This window comes from Pagrus pagrus (genome assembly GCF_965226575.1).
Source record: "Pagrus pagrus genome assembly, chromosome: 19".
In the NCBI taxonomy this organism is placed as follows: Eukaryota; Metazoa; Chordata; class Actinopteri; order Spariformes; family Sparidae; genus Pagrus; species Pagrus pagrus.
This window is the reverse complement of record NC_140203.1, coordinates 6,677,821-6,700,102: the sequence shown is the minus strand read 5'-3', so window position 1 is coordinate 6,700,102 and position 22,282 is coordinate 6,677,821. Positions and strand designations below refer to the sequence as shown.

The window sequence follows — 22,282 nt, the reverse complement described above, 5'->3', positions numbered from 1 at the left end:
AACTGTGGATGTAACACAGAGAAACACAGATGGATCTCCATAACTGCTAAGGAAGGGGATGTTGCATTGGCTGCACAGATAAAGAGAGCAAGAAATGGACAATGACATTTAAATTTGAACGTTGACAAAAACATTTCAATAGTTTATGTACACAACTAAACTCAAGTCGACTCAAAACCATAAAAAACAGGGAGCATTTTCGTGCCACATGCATGATTGCAGTCAGATCAGCAGGCTGTGATAAGTGCATGCTCGACCCTCCATGTTTGCAACAGCTCAACATTTACTAGCTCGTCATGTTAACTTTTGACACTTGGGAGGCGAAGACATTGTATAAAGGTAAATAATGACTGCAGGTTGGATGGCTTGTGTTCGAAGCCCCAAAATGGTATTCAGGACAGCCATAGGGAAAAGTCATGTTGATGAGTTAAGGCTACCAGGCTAATTAAATCAGATGATCCCAGATGCACAGTGCCATAGAGTCTGTGTTGATTACCACTAAACTGATAACTGTATTGATGACAGTATGAATTAATCCAATTAACTGCTGTAATGGATTTTCCTCTTTGTAGTGCAACACTAAGTGGTAATCAGTAACTGCCCTGAGCTGTATCTCTCTAATTCTCTCTCTGTCTTTTTTTTAGGCTCACTGAAGAAACTGACCGCACTTAAAGTGGACGAGAACCAGCTGATGTACTTGCCAGATTCCATCGGAGGGTGAGTGTTACAGAGACAGTTTTAATATCAGCAAAATAAACCCTGAGATCAGTGGATTATTGTGCTGCCCACTGATCGCATAAAAACGTCTGTCTGGATAAATCAGATATTCCCAATGTTTTCCGGTTCTGCATTTTGTTTTGGTCTAATGCTGATGATATTTAGTAACCATATTGATTTATGGAAACAGTTGGAGGTTTGCTTTATTGTCTATGGGTCGATGGTAATCTTGGGTCAGATGACCCTCCAATGCAGCACTGATAGCTTAAATCAGTTGAAGCTGTTTTCAGACTGATGTTGTCTGCAGGAGACGGGTAATACCCGGCAGTCAGCAGCTGATGAGGCTGCAGTGAGTGAAGCACGTCCTGACCTTTCATCTCCAGCACACAGATTAGGCTCCAACTTAATCCACATATGTGTCCGCTCCGACATCCATGAGTGAGACTTATCTACATTTACTGACAATTAGCCTGCTACTGTATCTGCACGGTTTTGTTTTCAAACAACAAACACTGTCAATTATCCTACATGTTACAATGTGTCTCCTTGTGTAATTTGACACAGATTATGTGACAAAGCCTATGGTTAAGCTTAATCCCATGCAAGGATTTTAGCTTAAGCAGGCTGATTTCTTTAAATTTTTTTTTCATTCATATGTGGCTGATTTTATCCAGTCCACTGTGTTGTTTATCCTGGTTTTATATTCAGCAGAGAGGGGTCAAATCCAGTGTTTTGGATTTTAATGGTACTGTAACATGCAGCTCTGATGATTTTCATTTGAATCCCCAGAGTGCATTTGCATTTTTCATTCCACTGAGAGCCCAAGCTGCGCAGCATTACTGTGTCGATATGTGTTTAGTTTGAAATGCCACTACTTTAAATGATGTCCCATGAAGCTTTTAAGATGCATCAGCATTGTTGTGTCTCAGAGTGTTTCACTGTTACTGTAAGATATTGTAACAATAGCTGAGAGTTGATCTGAGTTCTTGTTTGATGACATCTGAGAGTTTTCAGCATCATTCAGTCCTTTCTTGTCTTATATTTTAAAGGGGGGCAGTTATATTGAGTTATTTCCCAGCTGTATTACAGAGCAATTAGGAACACTTTACAGCCACATAGTCCCAAATGATTAAAATGATATCATTGTATTTTCAGGCCGTAAAGTGTTTCCCACACATAGACTTTACTTGATCAGGGCACCCAGGTATAACAACGTATATATAGCAACCCATTTTAGCATTTTTTACTTTATACTTCCGCGATCAATTAAGTGGTGGACGATTGGCCATTGCTCTTCCCCTCCCATTACTGTCAGTCACAGTCGCTTTGCCGACAAAAAGAGATGCTCTCTGGTGTTGTATCCCTCCTGTAAAAGCGCAGATTGTGATGCAACATCTCCTATTTGATGGAGGCCTACTTTTGTTGCTTTGTACACATTTGTAGGTGCACCTGGTTTCTACATAATCAACAAGAACCTTCCTCCACACGCGTCTCACCTGCTGTTATAAGAACGGAATAGCTGGAGACACTATTGTAGGAATAACTATTGGTACTTTCACAAAATATGATGAGATATTTCTGTTTCTTATTTGTGTTATTTTTGGTGCCTCGGATCTCTTTTCTATTTTTTTTTTTTTTAGTCGCCTATATTGTAAATGAGGTCTCTTCCTTGGTGTTTTCCTGAGTTAAAAAAAGGGTTGAATAAATAACAAGTGCTCCTCAGCCTGTGAAAACAGTTGTATAATGTATTTTGTGGCTCTGGAGGGAGCTCTCTAAAGTTTGATGAAATATGATCTCAGAGATTAAGAATTTATAACAGAAAGCCTGTGTGAAAAACTGGGAATGTGGAGTTTGAAAGATGTGCGTGTTTACCAGGCAAGAAGGGTCCGATTTTAAAAAAATAAAAAAAAAAATTAAAAAAAAGATGCTATTGAGCAGCATTATGGAAAGAGTAGGATTCCTTGGAGACTTCACATGGTATGTACTGTATTTGTCATAATTACACCACATGCTCTAAGTCCGCCTTCTGCTTCATCAGGCTGACAAATCTGGACGAGCTGGACTGCAGTTTCAATGAGATCGAAGCTTTGCCCTCCACCGTCGGCCAGTGTGCCAGCATCCGTACCTTCGCTGCAGATCACAACTTCCTTATGCAGCTTCCCCCTGAGGTGAGCATGCATTAGAGTGTATACGTCTGTTTGAGGAGATATGTTAAATGGTCTGACATGTCAGTCTGGTGGCTTACGGCTCTGTGTCCTTGGTTTCATCCTCCTCACAGATGGGCAACTGGAAAAATGCAACTGTGCTGTTCCTACATTCCAACAAGCTGGAGTCTTTGCCTGAGGAGATGGGTGACATGCAGAAGCTCAAGGTCATCAACCTCAGCAACAACAAGTGAGTCTGGACTGATGAGTGTTCAAGCATATTGAGGGTCAAGTTTAAGGTCAAAATTGGTTAGGTTTTTCTGTTGATATTGGATTTTTTTGGTGCTTCAACCAAACTAACCAGAACTTAGTTTAAGTCTGACACTGATATGGGTTGATCAGAAGCTGTTTTGATTAGTATTTATTCAGTACCACCTCAAAATAGAGCTTCAGTTCAATGTTTTTGATCACAAGAGTAAGAGAACTATTTACAGATCAAGTTTTTATAAACTTGAATGAAAAAACTTCAGTCAGCTACCCACGTTTTCAGCCAAGTACTCACTCAATTCTGCAATTCATCGTGAAAATAATAAGCACATTAATCGATGAATGAAGACAATCGTTTGTTGCAGTGACATACATATTAAAAGTTGCTTTTTGAGAGGCGTTCCTGCAGCCTTGTAGCAATGTTATTCTTCACTATAAATTGCATGACTCAATGAAAACAAATGAAAAAAGTCTTGGTCTCACTCGACATGAGCACACACGCAGTCTGAAACATAACCTGATAATTACAACATCGTGATCGAAGAGTCTTAATTCTGGCTAGAGTGCAAATGGGTTTGGTTTGGAAGCTAAGGCCTGATGGAGGTTTTAATCAGGGGTTTTACATTCCTGGTGTCTGCTCTGTGCCAAATACACTAGATAACTTTGGCTACGGCCCCACAGCACTGAGAAAGAGAAATATGGCTTCAACCTTACTTTATAGCGGGCCCTTTTGTATTAAATTCACCTTAAACATTGAGTTTAAGAGGCGCTTCTTTACCTTCGTAGATGCATCAGTTTTTGGGGTTGTTGTTGTTGGAAGATAACTGAGTACCTGTGTTGTTTTTGTTCCACTACAGGTTAAAAAATCTTCCCTACAGTTTCACTAAACTGAACCAGATGACTGCAATGTGGCTGTCAGAAAATCAGGTAAGATCACATGTATTATGTATTACGTATAAATTGCAAGAATAAGGGTTTCACAAAAGGTGCTGCAGAGTTCAGAGCTGTCAGACGGTGATGCGTCCTATAGAGGCTGTAATGGCAGCAGGGTGCGTGACAACATTCAGCTGTAAATTAATCCAGCTAATCCAAGTAGCTCACAGGAAAACGCATTCAAAATTCAGTATACCACTTCCAGGACATTTGATCTAAACGTGCCAAATGGCAATGGAGGTCAGACTCAGTGATGCCCAAAACTCTACATTTTTAAAGAATGAATGTCAGAAAGTGTTCTCCTTCCCCTGATTCTTGTTTTAGGATGACAGTATGTCAATCTAGCCTGTGAGAAGCCATTTAACCTGTGTGAGAAAGGGCGGCAGCAGCAACTAGCCGGATGTAAATCACATGTAGTGAGATCAAGGTTACCGGTGTGGTGCTTGAAATTTGGACTTCTGCCTCGGCTAATGTGGCCCTCGACAGAACATAGATAAGCCTATCAGAGGTCGAGTTGGTTCAGCTCATGTGTCAGGAAGTGGCTTTGTCAAAGCGGTGTAGCTTCGTGTGAGGAAAAGAGTTCTTGAACTTAGCAAAGCAGAGAGGTTTTAATGTGTGCAAAGTGAGGCTGTAGAAGACCCCGCAGGAGTATACTGACTCAGTGTTTTTGTTTTTGCAGCTTATAAATATTTCCACATTACAGTCTGTTGACTCTCGCCGCATTATAAAATCAATTATTCATGCCTTTTGCTCTATCCTGGCTGGACTATTGTAAGTCTCTGTTCAGATGTCGCGAGAAATTGCCACTGGAAAACTGCAGCTATTCTCAGAATGCTGCAGAAGAATCAGCTGTAGAGCCCACATCCCTGTCCTGACGTCAAATCTTATTTGGTATTTAAGGCAGCTGACTTAAGGTTTTATTATCATTTACACTTCTCTTCCCTTTGTTAATTCCTAACCTTACCGATAGTGGATTTTTTAAGCGATGCTGGTAAGGTTTAGGTTTTCTTGTAACAATTTTGTGGACAGGACGTTTTACAGTGTAAAAAATAAACTTGTCACTCTTTCTGGTGGACAAACTATAGAATAGTGACCCTGTTTTCAAACATTTCTGTGCTTACATTTTTTGGTCATTTATCAGCTGCGCTACTGATATGTGTGCAATAAGATAATGTCATCCGATATATATCAGCCCGTATGGTTTATCAGTCACGCTCTTTTCTTAACAGGAAACTGTACAGACCGACTCCACAGTCATATAATCAGGGCTCTTTGACTGTCCCGTAGTTCAAGACCGAGGGTCACTAAACTTTTGCCTCAAGGCTCCTCAAACAGCCTTCCTATAGACTGTTATTTTTAATTGTCTCTGGAATCCTGTTTGTACAAACTGGCCTTTTTATTGATGTTTTTGTGGTGTCGTAGTGCATCAAAATTTTATTTTTATTTGCTTTTATTGACTTACATAGCACATTGAGACACTAAAGGTTCTAGTTCGAGGGCTGCAACTAATGATAATTTTCATTATCGATTATTCTGCCGAAAATGTTTACAATTATCTTTGTCTATCAATATTTAAAAAAAAACACACCACAGTTTCCCAAAGCAACCTTAAAATTCGAAAGACTCTTTATTTACCATTAGAAATTACAAAGAAAAGTAGCGACTCTTTTTATTAAGGAAGCTGGAACCAGCATTCGGTTGACATTTTTGCTTGAATTGACAATTAATTAAACGACCAATTGTTGCAGCTTAAGGTGCTTATTATAAGGAGTGCAGCACCTGTTGTGTAAGCAGAACAGAAGTGAAATCCTGGAGAGTCGGTACAACAGTAGCAGCAGTGCTGAGACACAGAGCTACTGTTTGGCAGGTGTGACAATGCCAATGGGGCCTCGGGGACATTATTGGAGCTTAAGCTTTCTCCATGAAGGAGTGATTGACAGGAAGAGGCACCCAGATGTGATTAAGTAGAGTCTCAGTCAAAGTGAAGCTAGTGGGTGGTTGGGAGAAGACTAGAGGGAAAGCCTCAGCTGGAAGGGACTGTGGGAAATTGAGGGGGACCACGTGAATTTCAACAAAGCACCGTTGATTGCCGATAGCACACTCAAACCTTCTTTGTGTCTCCCACAGTCAAAGCCCCTGATCCCGCTCCAGAAAGAGGAGGATCCAGAGACGCACAAAACCGTGCTGACTAACTACATGTTCCCCCAGCAAACCAGGATTGAGGACTGTGAGTACTGTGAACTCAACAAGACTGCTTTTCTCTTTTATATTCTTTTATGCCTAATCTGGCAGATTATCAAACTGCAAATGTTTCAGACCCGTTTTCACCAATCAGATCTTAGCAACAGGGCTGGATATTGAAGATTTAAGCTTGTTTATCAATCGGTACTACAGGGCAATCATATCATTCATTTAACTTTACTTGTATGACAAATATGAGACTACCATCTGCATCGTAGCAGTCTTATAGGTGACCTGCAAGGATTCCTGTATTCATATTTTATGAGGGAGCTCGTTACCTGAGAACAAAGCTGAAGAAGAAACACTAGTCTTCTTCTTCTTGTCAAGCATCTGTTAGTTTGGTGTCTTATTACACCAGACAGCTTGCACTGGCCCTGTTGCATCTTAGCTTTAAAGTAATTAGTGGTTCACGATCTACATGCTTAAACTGCTGAAATGGTAGTGTGTCAACCAATGATTTCTTACGTCAGTTTCAGCAAAGCGTCACACGAACAATAAATGAACCGAAGTTACTCTATGTAGGTTCTGTCCTCCATTTATCTCCACGCCCCATCTGCTTTATGACATTTTCCACGGTCATTAGCTGGGACTTTTTCCAAAAGAGCCTTATCTGTTTTCTCGTATTTTCCTGAGAAGCTGGAATAAGTCAGGACCTGACTGCAGTGATTATGTTTTACAAGTTTGATATGAGGCCACACAGCCACACAGCAGGTGACTCATATTATCCACTGTGTGCATACACCCTCTGTTATGATGGTGTAGATTGATACAGTGTACTCAAAATCATATCAAGTACCTCGCCTATAAAGTAACACCTATAAAGTAACATTTCATTGAGATATACAGACTTGTTTTTTTGTAGCATTTTTTGAGTTGTTTGCTCAGAATGAACAGCAATAGTTGTTTCCTCAGGAATATGTACTTGTTTTTTAGTTAGCAAGCTATATTTGCTAAGCATGTGTCGGTAAATGGTAGACCAAGAGCCTTTCAACACAGGAAACCATGCAGACAGACACCTTAAGGCGTAAATGACAGCATGAGACTATAGAATATGATGTCAACTTCTTCAACATTCGGGTCAAGGTTCAAATTTAATGCACCAGTTGAAAATTAGGCTCCAACACTGCAACACTGCAAAACCAGCAGACACAACAGAGAGCAGACCACTTATGCAAGATGGTAATGCAGAGTTTCAGGAAAGCAGCATCACAACCACAGCCATGACATCATTTAATAGTAATCATGGCTTTGCCTCACCTTTTCTAACATGTAGGACTCAGACAGGAGCAAAGTATTCAGATTGATTTGAATATTTAGTAGCAGCAAACCCTGCATGGATTTCAATTGATTGTGCTTAATGTTTGTTGCCTTTTTGGTCAAACATTTAAATAGAATATGGTGTGAGATTAAAGCTCAAGCCTCAAAATACTGCTTCCTTTGAACGCAGTTTATTCAAACAACAATTTCAAGTGTCAGTAATTCATTATTGAAATTAAGGAGTTAGCTCCTGAATTTCAAGTCCCTCCACTGCTCCATCAGTTTACTGGCCTCATGTTATGTTTGCGCCATCTTGTGGTCAAAGACAGACTCGTATGAATTACTAACACAGTCTAAAGCCTTAGCCAAAAACTAACAAATTATCCTCCTCCTGTTCTCTGCTTTTATTTTAGACATCCCCAACTCTGACTCTGAGAGCTTCAATCCGGCTCTCTGGGAGGAACAACGCAAGCACCGAGCTCAGGTGGCCTTCGAGTGTGACGAGGACAAAGATGAGAGAGAAACACCCCCGAGGGTGAGTGTCAAACAGTCTTTACATAATAATGGAACAGAAAAATGACTGTGGTCATTTAACCGAACTGCAAGGACGTTGTTTTAATCATGAAGCATTATTTTGGCAGCTTTCTCTTACTTTGATGTAGCTGTTTTTATATATGTTCTATTTTGTACAATACTGAGGCAAACTTATTGCCTTTGTATCTATGGGAAATGTGTCTGTATGATATTGAATGGACCACATTTTCCATGTAATTCCCATTAAACACACACATCTTACCTCTCCAAGTCCCACTTCTGCAAACGGCATGATTTTAACGATAATTTTGTGGGTACGTCTTCTCTGCCAGGAGGGAAACCTGAAGCGCTACCCAACACCATACCCCGATGAGCTGAAGAACATGGTGAAGACAGCCCAGTCTGTGGCTCACAGGCTGAAGGACGATGAGTCAAGTGACGAGTCGGGCAAAGATGCAAAACCAATTGAGAGGAACCACATCGGCGTGCAAGACGTAGGAGTAAAGGTCAGCTGAATAAAGCTTTTAAACTGGAAAAAAACCTTTCACTTTCATTTCTTGTCTATTTTGCCTTGTTTTAGTTCCCCTTTACCACACTGCACATTCTACCTGCGGAGGAGGTGGAGGAACATGTTTAGTAAATAACAGACCATCTGTGCTCTTTTTGTGCAGGTGATAGAGGCCCCCTGTCCTAACGGCATGGCATCAGATGTGGATCCCCAAGTACCTACGAATGCCCAAAACCATCCTGCACCAGAATCAAAAGACACTTCAGAGTCTTACAGCTCTCAGAAAGTCCCACTCAAATCTTCAGGGGGCTCCATGATGAACCATGAGGACACACTGGAGGTACATTTGCAAACAAGAAGTATAGCAAAGGCATTATGGAGTTTGAAATGCAGCTTTAGAGGGAGTTTTAAAGGCCATAGATGTGTCCACTTTATCTCGAATATAATTGGAACTAGATGGAACTCTATTTTCTTTGTGCCAAACTACATACAGCAGCCATATCACTGCGCAGAAGGAAACATGCCTCCAGTAATGGACAAGAGGCTCGTGATTGTGATAGTGAGGAATGTAAACATTAATGCTGTTCTCCTTAGCTGAGCTGTAACAGAGGCTTAGTTAGCTAGCCTCTTATCTATGAGTAGATGCATCGTGACACGGCTTGTGGGTCAACTTAAAAAAAAGGAAATGGTTCCTGTATGAAACTGCTCACAACAAAGGTCTGTGGATTATTTTGAGTAACCGAGTCATGATTTCTGGTAAGAGACATTGCAAAGTTGGGTTGCATCAAATGTCTTTAAAGCTTTGAGCACCACAAGTCAAGTGCCATCTAGTTCCATTATATTCAAGAGAAGGCAGACGCTTTTCCAGCACCCAAACAATCTAGATGGATTAATAGTGCTACAGGTTAAAGGAAAAATATGTTTTTTTTTATTTTAGGGTGAGCTGTCCCTTTTAAGAGAATTATTGTGTTTGTCCTCAGGATTCAGAGGAGCTGTCCGATGACGAAGAAGAGATGAAAATTGCAGAGATGCGACCCCCTCTTATTGAGATCTCCATCAACCAGCCTAAAGTAGTGACTTTAAGTAAAGACAAAAAAGGTAAAAGTTTTTTGCTCGAGTCCTTTTGATAAATAGTATTTTAAGAGAAAAACTTGACACGTGCCTTTGCTGAGATACATTACGCTAACTGTGATATTTCTGATTAGCAGATGACGCAGACTCTTTGCTGGATGAGACCGTGGCAAACAGCAACCAGAACAACAGCAACTGTTCATCTCCATCACGCATGTCTGACTCAGTGTCTCTGACCACAGACAGCAGTCAAGACAACTCTCTGTGCACTCCTGAGAGAGAGGCAAAGATGTCCTTCCTACCAAAAAGCCGGTTAGTATCATTCTTCAACCTGGAGTGTCTTCCTCCTGAAGTTATTACAGAATCTGATGTACAACTTGGTCTATGTTTTAGGCAAGAAGACGAGAATATGAACCAGCCTAAAGACACCACCCCTCTCCTCCATAATGGCAATGGCTCTGAAACGTCCCTTCAGGCCCTTTTGAAAACCCAGCAGACCCCTCCGGAGAAAATGGGTGACTACGACCTGTCCATGGAGGCCCGACTCGCCTTCATTGAGAAGGGAATTAACAACGGCATGGGAGAAACCTACACCAAGTGGGACCAGATCAATATGAACGTCTCCAAGTTGCCAACAGACAACATGGTTCAGTTGGACGAGGTGGACAAAACCAAGAATGGCTCAGTAACCCGGGAGGACTTGGACAGCAAGCAGCAGGGTTTTGGCAATGACAACATGGAGCATTTTCTGAATGGAAACCAGCAGGTCAGTGACTGCATCAATAGTCTGGGCCACAAAAGCCAAGCGATGAGAGTAGAGACATCTGCTGTGCATGTGGCCTCGACAGGCGTGACAGCCAGCAGTGACATGTCTCTGTCTCGCAGCACAGAGGAACTGTCTCCAGAGAAAAGGTGCCATCCCCCGCAGGTGACAAAGTCTCACAGTATCAGCAACATAGAAACAGGGGGTATGAAGCTGTACGCTTTTGATGGGGATGCTGACTCCTATGAAACAGCAGGAATGACAAGGATGGCAGGAGTCGGCGCAGGGCCAGGGGCGCAGGGCCAGAGCATAGTCAGGAGCAAGTCAGCCAGTCAGTTACTCAACGACCAGACTATGCAGGTCTACCCCGGCTCCTCTGCATCTTCCTCAGACCTGCTTTCCTCCTCCAAGCCTCCTGCTAGCGCCAGCAGATATCAAGTCTCCTCCAGCATGGCCATGGGCATCTCTCCTCCTCAGTACAATATACAGTACACAAGCAGTGCCGTGCCTAAAGATGGCCTCTGGACCCAGAGGACGCCCATGCCCCCAGAGCACCAAGGCTACCTCCCTCCTCCTCCACACTCATTAGCCAACACCAACTACTCCAACCGTAATCAGGCGCCTCCCTACCCTCTACAGCCCCAGCAGAGAGGGCCTCCCATGGGTCCCAAACCCTCTGGGGACATGTGGGCTATGGAGAGACTTCATTCTACTGGAGGCCAGGGTAGAAGCAGCACTCTGCAGAGGCAAAGCAGCACTGCCTCAACAGCCTCCATGGGTGACCCAAGGCGCATGCAGGTGCCCGATGGGGAATACATGACTTACAGAGACATTCACACCCTCGCCAGGGGGCCATTGGCCATGAGCTCCGCCATGCAGAGGCCCCTCTCCGCTCGCACTTACAGCATCGACGTACCCGGGGCTTCCAGGCCGCTGAGCGGTAGGCTGCAGCCCCACGAGCTTCCAGAGAGGACCATGTCTGTCAGCGATTTCAACTACCAGCACGGCAGCCCCAGCAAGAGGCCCAACACCAGGGTGAAGTCTGAGCACTCGCTGCTGGACGGGCCTGGACAGGTGTCAGGAGGAGCAGGAAGGGTGCCGTCTGACTGGAGAGACCAGGTGATGCGGCACATCGAGGCCAAGAAAATGGAAAAGGTAAAAATTATAATGATTCACAGTTTGAAGGTGGAATTGGTGTTTAACTAGTGTTTTTGTCGTGGTTAACCTTAGACATGTAGATCACATTTATTAGTCCAACACTATGAGTACACTCAACTGTACAGGGCAGCACAGCAAGACCATAGCTATAAGACCGTCACAACATGATGTGAATAAGAAGAAAATATCTGTAAAGTCTGTCTTTAACCTTATTTTAAAGGGTTGTTTCACCTTAACTCAAAAAGACACAAGTTGGCCACAGCCTCGCAGATGGCTTTGGTTTTGTTTGCCTCAGCTTTGAGTTGTCTGCCTCTGAGATTTTTTGCTGCCAATTCTAGTTTCTTTACACATGCTTGTAGCGTCAGAAAGAAGCAAATCAATCTATCTAAGAGACTTTGTGAAAAAGGGATTCGATTAGGGATTTGTTGGCTGCAGACCTAAACACACGAATATTTTGTCAAGTTGGAACCGGACGCTAAAGTCAAAGCTATCCGAACCCTGCAATGTATGGTGGCGTTTCTAAACCTGAGCAAATAAAACCAAAACTCTGTATGTCTATTTACCATTACGGATATATGGGTGAATGGACCCTTTAAGATAAAGTGTACCAAAGCCTACTAACCCAGCTGTATGCAGAATATGCCAGATTCACTGCATGTTTGTCTGTATATGCTGTAAACCTTTTTGTTGTGTCTTTTTATGTCACTCATTTGGTGGATTGCATGGCCACCGCTGACATGTCTGTTGGTGCCGGTTGTTCATGTCGTCCCTGTGTTCAGAATGCGCTGTCTCGCTCCTATAATTCCAATAACTCTCTGCTGAGCCGGTCTCACTACGGCAGCTGTAGGGATATGCATGCCAGCCAAGGGTCCCTGGTCTTTAGTGCCAGGGACGGACAGCCCTACGGAGCTCTGGGCTTCTGTGTGAGTACTGTGAACTTGACGTTAGCTCCTGCAGCTCGTGCTAAGCCAGGGCTTCCTGCTAGTTTCACATCCTGTAGAAGATAAGAAATGTCTGTTTCCTTCTCTCCTCGATGTTGAGAAGTGATCACTGATCCGCAGCCATCTTTCACTTGTCCTTTTATAGGCAAGTGAAAGTATGACTCTCCTAACGTCTGATTTCTCACAACCACAAACCCTGTCTAGTACGTGTGATGTCCTCTTCTAGCAAACAATGGATGAATTCTAGCCGTTATCTTTGTTGTTGTGTAGCTCCTCTTAGTGTTTGAAAGGGGCTTACTTATTTTTTTGTACCATCATGTAGTTGGTTTAGTGGCTTTAGTACCTCAATTATTGAATCAGAGAAGGACAAAACTGAAATCCGACTGATTTTATACAAACAGCGTTTGTTTTAGCTGATTTAGACAATATTTTAAAATCTGCTCAAGACAAGATACTACAGTTGAGTAGTAGTGTGAGTAAGAGTGTAAATTTAACTAACAAGGTATAATCATGAATCTTTCCCAGTTGATTACTTAATTACTTAATTATTTTTCAGAGATTTTCAGAATATTCAAAGGAGGCCTTATCCAATTAAATGTGTGCTAATTTTCATACATTTCCATAAATCTAAATATTGGATAAGGCCAGGTTTAAAATTCATGTTTCCTTCAGTTGAATTATTAGTTGAAGTTCTTTACAAAGGGAATTTTAAAACCTCCAGGATATAGATGGGAATAAAACTGGAACGGTGGGTGTATGTAAGTACTGTTTTCTGGCTTACAGTATGAGAAAAAACTCATTAGAAAGCGGCCTATATTTATTGTAAATGCATACATTTTTATACCAAAAATGGTGAATACAGTAAGACTAGTACTTCAACAGATGGATATCTCCATGAAACCAGTTGATGATTATGACAATTATTTTATTTGTATGACTTCCGTTTCATGTTTCAGTATGCAAATGAAGCACTATCTACGTAAATATGTGTGGATTTGCATAAAGGCAGAGAACAGAAATCTGAACCATAATATACACCTAATGTGTATTTTGCATGTTTTTTACTGGTCTGAATAAGATAAAATTGACCAGTGACCTCCCCTTAAACTACTTCCTTGTGAAATGTTTAAAGCAGTGTGTGGCATAATTAAATAATTGTGTCTACTACGTCTGATTCAAGCAACAAACAAGATAAATGTTTGTGTGGGAGGTTAGTATTTCTAGTGACACATTTACAGCAGGTCTGTATTTTCTCTGAATCCAACATGTCACCCTAAGCTGTCCTGTAACAGGGTTGTTTTTCAGGCAATCTCTTCGTACAGAAAGCCTACTTAAAGAGTGTCCAAGTTAATAATCAGATATTTAATGTTAGTATCATGTATGGTACAAAAAATACCCCCTTTTAAACCTGCCAGGCTCTTTAACATCATGTGTGTTACCTCTCCACCCTGCACCACTCACATCTTGTGACTGTAATGCATCTCAGCGCTAATTAATTAATTCTTTTCTTTAACTGCACTTTAAAAATTATTTTGCTCATTCACCATCTTCACTCTTAATCACTCCAGAATCACTTCATAACCTCTCACTTTGTGTGTGGGGATGAAAAGTGTGTTTGAAAAAGGTAAGTGGGAGCAGTGTGTGTTTTTAAGTGGTTTAGAAAGTGGTTATTAGAGTCTGTAGAAGAGTAAAAAAGCTGTCTGAGAGTGTTGTGTAACCCCTTCTCTACTTAACATTTAAGATTCACTTGATTTCCAGCAAGCTAATGTTCAGAATTACACGCTGCTTAGGGTCTGAATGGAAACTAAGCACAGTTTAATCTCATTTTTAATCAGATGTGCCCCTTTCCTCTCGTCTGAAGCAACACATTCCTGCCTAATGCCATTACCAGACATGAAAAATGTTCATGTCAGTGTCTAACTGGGCGTCTTACCCATCATCTTTTGTTGTAATTTCAGTGGAGTGAGGTTTGGTGTTAACAATCATCTCTTTCTTCCTTTCAGGATGATGTGTTTAGTCCTCAAGGGCAGCAAAGCTACACCTTGGACCCCCACAGAAAAGTAAGTTCAGTCCATACAGAGCTTTGAAGAGGCTATTATCTATATATGATACAATACCAGAGTCCACAACAGCAACATAACGTCCCTTCTGTTCATCACTGTGTGTTTTTGTTTCCTAGGTGCCTTTGATGAACGGTCAGATGGGCCCCTCTAGTCGTCCTCAGATGAGCCAGGCGCCGATGGCCCGCCACCCCTCCAGAGAGCAGCTCATTGATTACCTGATGCTCAAAGTCTCTCATCAGCAGCCGGGGCCCCAACGTATCCCACAAGACGCACTGCAGCAGGAGGTGAAGGATGGTGTTTGTGTGAAATTAATTTAAGAAGAACAGAATGTGTTAAGAAATTGGCTAGATTTTTGATGATATTCTTTGTTGTCTGAGCTTAAGTTTGATTAAAAGAATAGTCTTACATTTTGGGGAAAAATGCTTATTTACCTTCTTGCTGAGAGTTTGATGAGAAGATTGGTACTCTCTCATATCTGTCCATGAAATATGCAGCTATGTAGAGTGGAAATGAGTGAAAAAACCTCAACAACAAGATGCAGTTTTCTTCTCAGAGTCATAGCTGGTTGCGTGGCCAAGCAACAAGGTATTTATTATATGTTCTCGTTTGTGCATGGGCTGTGTCCACAATAAGTCAACTACAGGTTCAGTGCAAAATTTAAAGCTACTTGAGCACAGTTGAAACACCGAAAGTGTTTTATACTCCGCTCCTTTTCTATTGTGGATATTTTAGGAGATTACTTAATTCAGTTCAATACAAAATACTTCATTTGTCCCCGGGGGGTAATTAAAGGCACTTGGAGTAGTTATTCACAGGCGCAGACTTTCTGGAGATATCAGGAACTACCGGCTGGGTGAAACCAGCCAGTCATCTCAGTAGCTAGCGGCTCAGCTCCTGAGATGACTGGCCGGTTAATGTCCGTGTGAACTGGCTTTTCAGCAACCCCTTTGGTAATTTACAGCTGGCTCTGATTTCTCTTTTGTATTTTGATATATGATATAATTTCCTCTGATCCTTTAAAACCATATCCTGTCATTTAGGCTTTTGAACAGATTAAAAAAACGTAAAAAAGACCTCATATTTAAAAGACAGAAATTGAAAAATGGTATCAATCTTCTCATCTTACTCTTGGAGTATAAGCATATTTCCTAAAAGGTTGAACTGCTGAATATGATTTTCTTGTTCATTCACTAGAACGTTAGTCATTTGTGTGACTGAATGTAGCTCGTAAGCCAGTTAAAAAAATAAACTCCTGCTGTGGTTTCAAGACAGATGCGGGATAATTGTGTAATTAACAGTGAATGACTGTGCATAAATGGCTAATGAAAGTGTGTGGGTGTGTTTCAGATCCGTGTGAAAGTGGAGAAGAATCCAGAGCTGGGTTTCAGTATATCAGGAGGAGTGGGAGGCCGAGGAAATCCCTTTCGTCCAGATGACAATGTAAATTAATATTTTTATTAATAGTACCATACTAAAACGATACCCTTTTCTTCCATTAGTATTTGTATTTTCACAGAAATTGAATCGTCTTTCCTGAATTGTGTTGTACATACATTTAGGAGAACATTTAGTACAGATTTTAACCATAGGAAAATGGACCGCTGTTAACAGTCTTATTTAAACTGATGTAAAATGAAAACCATAATAGCTAGAGCGTTCATTCTTTTTGCAGTGGGAAGCAAAGGCTTCTGTTTTTTGTGTCACTATGTTGTATGCTTGTGATGTTGTCATTAGGTTACATGTGATAGAAAATGTGTTGACAACACACAGTGATGCCACAGTTTCAATCATTTATCAGTCATTACAGTTTATTTTTAATCTAGATTGTACAGATTCCAATATTCTCCGTTTAACTTTTAGGGTATATTTGTGACAAGGGTTCAACCGGAGGGGCCAGCGTCCAAGGTTCTTCAGCCTGGAGATAAAATTATCCAGGTAATCTGTTTGTTCAAAATATCACACACCCCTTATCAATCCATTGAAGGCTTATTGGGATTTTTCTCATTGATGACAAAAAAAATATCTGTCTTTTCTTGCAGGCGAATGGATACAGCTTTGTGAATATCGATCATGGGAATGCAGTGTCCCTCCTGAAGACATTTCCAAACACTGTGGATATGATGATCATAAGAGACGTACAAGCATAGACTCAACTGACCTCTAACGTGGAGGACACGAGAAGAGAGACGGACAGAGAAATTTATGTTGACTCTCATATTTTTATACACAGAGGAGACTGATCTGTTGATACCTGTTGGGACTATTTATAGTAGAGATCTTCATAGCCTTGACTAAACGGGGGAAACCACTGAATGTAGTGGATCGAAGTGAGACGGCGGCGAAACCTCTGCAAGTACGAGTCCTCAAAAGGCCATCACTGTGGTATATATATTTTTATACAAAAGAAGCTGAAGATACGACCTGCTCTGAAGCAAATAATTACTGTGGTCTCTGTACAGATCATCTTTTTCTTTTTTTAGTCCAAATCTCATAAATCCTTTATCATACATTAGGTTTTATTTCTGCGGATTGGCATGAATTGACCACTCGGGGGGCCGGGCTCCCTCTCTTCTGTCATCCAGTTTGCCTTTTTCTTTTTAAATTTAAGATGTTGAAACCATTTTCTGGTCTGCAGTGTGATCTTAATGGAGGACAATGTTATGTGCTTTTCATGTGGAGACGAATGTAGATCAAGGAGGTGTTTGATTTTGTTTTTCGCAGAGAGATTTTTTTTGTTGTTGTTTCTCTTCTTGCAAAATCCAAGAGTTGATAGAGGAGGACATCATCCACCCCTACTTCCATTGAACCTGTGAACACCCTCCAGCGTACAGACATGATTCTGTCCTCACTTCCTCCAGCATATCTCCTCACAGCAACTGCTCAGCATATCACCTCTCCAGACCACTACTACCTGAGCTATGTGGGAAGCATCCATCGCAATATAAATGAATCACAGCTTCTGAGATGAAGAAATGCAGTCTGCATGTGATCATTTAAAGAGACTGGGAAATGGAAAGGAAACTGAAATATTGGGGAAATGGGAGAGGGGAGGTGTAGTATGTGTTTGTTCAGCCTTAAATCTGTTTAGCTAGTCAGACGTTTTTTTTGTCCAAGGCAAAAGTTTGACATTTTGGGAAACATGCATTAGCTTAAGCTAGTATGTAGAGTGGTAACAGAGGGAAACTGCTAGCGTGGCTCTGTCACCAGCACCACTAAAGTTCACATATGAGCTGATATGAGGGTAAGTTAATCAGAGGCAGTTAGGTGAGTCATGGTTTTAAAAATCACTTTTTGTTCCTAACTAAAAAAAACCGAGATGTAACATGTTTTGTAAAATTTGAGGTGCTGAAAGGCAGATTTTGATCGCAGTCTAATGAGAATTGTTCGTCTGGTGCACTCCAGCTTCCAGGGTTTACTTCCTGGTTGTGCTGCCCACGGAACATGCACAGTAGAGTTTACTTACAAATATAAAACCTCCATGGATCTACAAATTCATTATCGGGTCATAATTGACCTTGTTTGCAGTTGGAGGCGTCATGTGAACAGTTTCACAGATGTCTCTTTTATAATGGTGCGAATTTTTGGCTGCTAATACCGTGAGTGGCCGCTGGGCAAAACTGGAAGCAAGGCTGAGCTGCGCCATGGTACCCAGGTCTATAAGACAGTTATGAGAGCGGTAGCTATCGATGTTTTCCAATATGCCTATTTCCCAAAATGTCAAACTATTATTTTTAAGTAGCAAAACATATGGCGGTTATGCTAGTTAACCAAAGCAAGTTTGGAAATTGTGGACAGAAGGCAAACGCAGGAGACAACTTCAGAAAGAGATTTGAATAAGAACATGTCAACATTTCATTTGTATGTTTTATTTTTTAAGGGCTTCATCTTTCAGGTGGCCAGCGGTGACATGAGTGTGTTTGTATTGTCGGGGTTTCAACATCTGTCAGTTAAATTTTTTTTTTTTACATGGGAGAAGACCACAGTTTGCCTTTTTGTTGTGTCCATACAGATGTTTTATCATGCTTTTACTCATCACCTTGGAGCCGTTTCTCCATCCGTTTTCTTTTTGTTTTCTTCGCTGTACAGAGTCGAGTTGGGAGAAGCAAGTTGTCAAGTGCCATAGACCTTGAACTGTTTGAATAGGGGAGGACCTTTGACCCCAGAGCCCAAGCAATATTCACATATTCACAACCTTCTGAGTACATTTGCAGCATAATGGCTTGAAAGCAATACTTAAAGCCTTTATTTTCATTCAGAAAAAACAACATCAGATAGCATTTTTAAAAAAACACAACCTTTTAGTAATCCCTGATGATTTTACATGATTTTTTATATTGTGAAAAGAACCTTTTTTGTAATGAAATAGCACAGGACATATATACAGTAGTGCTTAAGGAAAAAAAAAAAAAGATTTCTCTGCATTGTGTAAAAGTGAATGTTTGTGTCACTTTGCCCAAGGCTTTTTACTGTTTGCTTAGATTACCATAACACCTGATGTTCATCTGTGCAAAATAATCAACTCACACTGTTCAAGTCACTCAAAGCTGCATCTCAAAACATTCCTCATGTTTGTCAAAAGAACTGTCAGAAGGAAAAGATGTTTTTAAATCCACCTCATGTTCCTCTCTGTTAATATTCATTCACTTGTAAATAACTCTTCAGTGAGACGTGTTTCCAGAAGACGTGGAAATGATGAAATTCACTTACTAGGTAACGACTCCATAAATTTAAATTCTAATAGCACATTTGTGACCACTGAATTGTTTGTACAATATATAAAATGGCGTTCCCTCAACTTGTTTACAGTAGGTTGTGTTCATCTGCTGTACTCTTCCTGTATGTTTGACCCATATTTTGTGCTTGTGGCACTGTTGAACCAAAATGAAAACACTGTGGTGGTAATTAACAATTAATTGTCCCGATGATGATAATAATAATAATAGTCACACTGTTTTAGCTGTTCTAAGTGAAGCTGTACGCTTGATTTTTAAACTCAATCTAAAGTTTTATCCACAGGCAAATGGCAGTTTAATGTGCATTTCCCACATTTCTCACAGAACGTATAGTATTTTACACAGATGAATTATTGTTTATATTTTATGAATTTTGTTGGTGATTTCCTGTAGACTTTTTAGGAGTAGGGGGAAACATTTCTGGGGTACTGGTCACTTTATATTCATGGCAAAAGCATACAGTCTGACATTGTAGACAATCTTGGGAGATAAAACATGTCGTCACATTTTTCATCCACGTCGGTCCGTTTTCTTACGCTCCCGTATCGTTCTTATTTATTTAGCAGTCTTCTGTGGTTTTTAGACATTACTAATCAAATTGTAAATACTCTAAAAACAAGTGAGAAAAAAGAATTAATATGGCATTAGTGACTTGCGATTGTAAAACCAGCAATAAATTGCAATGCAGAGGCACCCGTTTTAATGTATAGCTAGTATTTCTAAGGTTTCTCTGGAAACAGCCACAGTGAGATGATGATTGATATGCATTTATCCAACATTCCAGATTTTTGTACATAATTACCTGTTTCTGAAGTAACCTGTGGAAAATAAAACTAATGCTCTTTAACATGGATTCTGGGGGTCTTCATTTCATCCATCCAGCGCAGTAAATGAATAACGCAGCACATACTTTGTTGCAGTATGACGTGTACACAGTGATTAAATGAGGAAAAGCCACAATAATGTCACAACATATGAGTTTTAATTCCTGCTCGCTGGTAAATCATGGTACTGTATGTAAACATGTAATTGAACTTGAAGGATTACATGTGTGCTATTGTGTGGAATTAATTAAAGTTTAAGCTCCTTAAGTTTTTGGAACAAGAGATTACACATGAAGTGTGTGTGTCTTAAACCTGGTGTGTATTTTGTCAGTTTGACTGCTGAAGGCCTTTTACACACTCGATACTTAAGACAACCTTCCTCTAATTTCTTCTGAAATATGGTGTTTTCTCCCACAGCAGCTACTGTCTGTTAAAATGTTTATTTATATCCACCTTTTTTGAGTATAGCTCTACTTTGGCGCCACCCTTAGGCCAAATGTTGCTTTTTTTTAGTTGTTAGCAGTGTAGCAGTTGTTTTTTATCCATTTTTCACCCTTCCAGGATCTTTGGAGTGTGATGAGGATGTAATCATCTTCACTTGAGGAAATATACTTTGTTCCTTTCCATCACTCTTTTTTTAATCATCACTAAAAATGTGTTTTGGTCCAGGCTTGCCAATACTCCGTTCCTGCAGTCGAGGAGGCTGCACTTTCTGGACTGCAGTTTCACAACCATAGTTTAATACTTTTTGTTTTGAAGCTTGATTCCACCCAAATACTTTGTGACTCATTATTATTGGTTTTGAAGGTTGATTTCACCCAAATACTACTTTCTTCCAAGTACTTATGATTTTAAAGACTTACTCCATCCAAATAATACTTTACCTTGCAATTCTCCTTGGTTGCCAATTAGCTAATTCTACTCACTCACTCACTCACTCAAAACTATGACTTGGTGTGATATAAATAAAATGTTATTGATGACTTAAAGGGCAGAGTAAAGATCTATATTGCACACACACATCCAATAAACAATAGCAACCCAGTCCACGCTGCATGGAATAACTCTTCAGGATGATGCTGTACATAGTCAGATGTCATGTTGTTTCAAGAATACCTGGTCTTTGACATTACGAGCCACAGTCATGACAGCCCCCATATCAAAACAATCACCTCCAGCCTCTTTCCATGTTTTTAGTCTTTAGACAGGAAAATGTGGTGAGCACCAGGTAGGAAGGCTGAACAATGCATGTTCTCCAAGAACAAGCTCAACTCTGCTTTTAACAGATAATTAATTGAAACAACTGAGTGCTGACTTTACATATCTGGCAATGTTCTGTCTTCCACTGTCTACCATCTGAACATTTGATGAAAGTCATTATCCGCTGTACCATATTCGGCCATGGTGGCACAATGTAAAACTTGTGTTTAAGCTAATTTAACACACATCCTGAGAACATAACAGGACACAACCACAACACTCAGAACATACAGAAAGTAATAAAACCAAACATTTCTGACCAATAACAGTCTCATGAGTGTCTGACATTACACTCCCATGAGTCATTGCGCCACCTAGCCCTCACTGTCCGTAAGTGGTACTCCTCCAGTCACTTCAATACTTTGAACAAGCAGATATTTGCATATGTATTTATTTATTTATTTAATTATATTTTTTCATATTTGATTACAAAGTGTACGTACAAAGGACTCAAACCCCCACAGCTCATGTTCCCTCACAGAAGGGAGGGAACATGAGAGCAGATACTGACTGCTCAGTTTAATGGCTGTAGAAAACATGAATCCACATATAGACTGGTGCTCTATAAACCTCGCTTTCACTTTGCTTTTCGGTCTGCCACTGGGCTGGATTTTTGGTTATTGATTGTTAGTCCCATTGAGCCATCAGGCGAGCTACATGTGACACATTCATCACCTGCAGAACTGGCAGAATTGAATACATATGTTAAATTAAAAATAAATATGTTATATTTGCATATTAAAATGGTATATAAGTCACCATACAATGCTTGTGATTTTATAAAATCGACATATATGTTGATGTGTAAAGTAAGATATGGTTTTATACATAAAGTACATTCAGATCTCCTAAATTGTTGCATATTTTT

General features: G+C 40.5%; 1 protein-coding gene across 4 annotated transcripts in view; it reads left to right on the top strand.

The window, feature by feature from the left end:
• erbin (erbb2 interacting protein) overlaps positions 1-20,177 on the top strand; it is a 56,875-nt gene extending 36,698 nt beyond the window's left edge. Inside the window, exons 11-27 of one of the 4 annotated variants that reach the window (XM_084382281.1) lie at positions 645-717; positions 2,756-2,885; positions 2,996-3,111; positions 3,986-4,055; positions 6,189-6,288; positions 7,973-8,094; positions 8,426-8,599; positions 8,765-8,941; positions 9,582-9,699; positions 9,810-9,984; positions 10,066-11,590; positions 12,373-12,516; positions 14,538-14,594; positions 14,714-14,881; positions 15,945-16,037; positions 16,458-16,532; positions 16,637-20,177. In XM_084382281.1, the coding sequence (XP_084238407.1) occupies positions 645-717; positions 2,756-2,885; positions 2,996-3,111; positions 3,986-4,055; positions 6,189-6,288; positions 7,973-8,094; positions 8,426-8,599; positions 8,765-8,941; positions 9,582-9,699; positions 9,810-9,984; positions 10,066-11,590; positions 12,373-12,516; positions 14,538-14,594; positions 14,714-14,881; positions 15,945-16,037; positions 16,458-16,532; positions 16,637-16,744 (3,425 nt within the window). In that variant the 3' untranslated portion in view covers positions 16,745-20,177. Of the gene's footprint in view, positions 1-644; positions 718-2,755; positions 2,886-2,995; positions 3,112-3,985; positions 4,056-6,188; positions 6,289-7,972; positions 8,095-8,425; positions 8,600-8,764; positions 8,942-9,581; positions 9,700-9,806; positions 9,985-10,065; positions 11,591-12,372; positions 12,517-14,537; positions 14,595-14,713; positions 14,882-15,944; positions 16,038-16,457; positions 16,533-16,636 lie in introns of all 4 variants that reach the window. The other 3 variants (XM_084382280.1, XM_084382282.1, XM_084382283.1) reach the window with 3 other exon arrangements.
• The last annotated feature ends 2,105 nt before the right edge of the window (positions 20,178-22,282 follow it).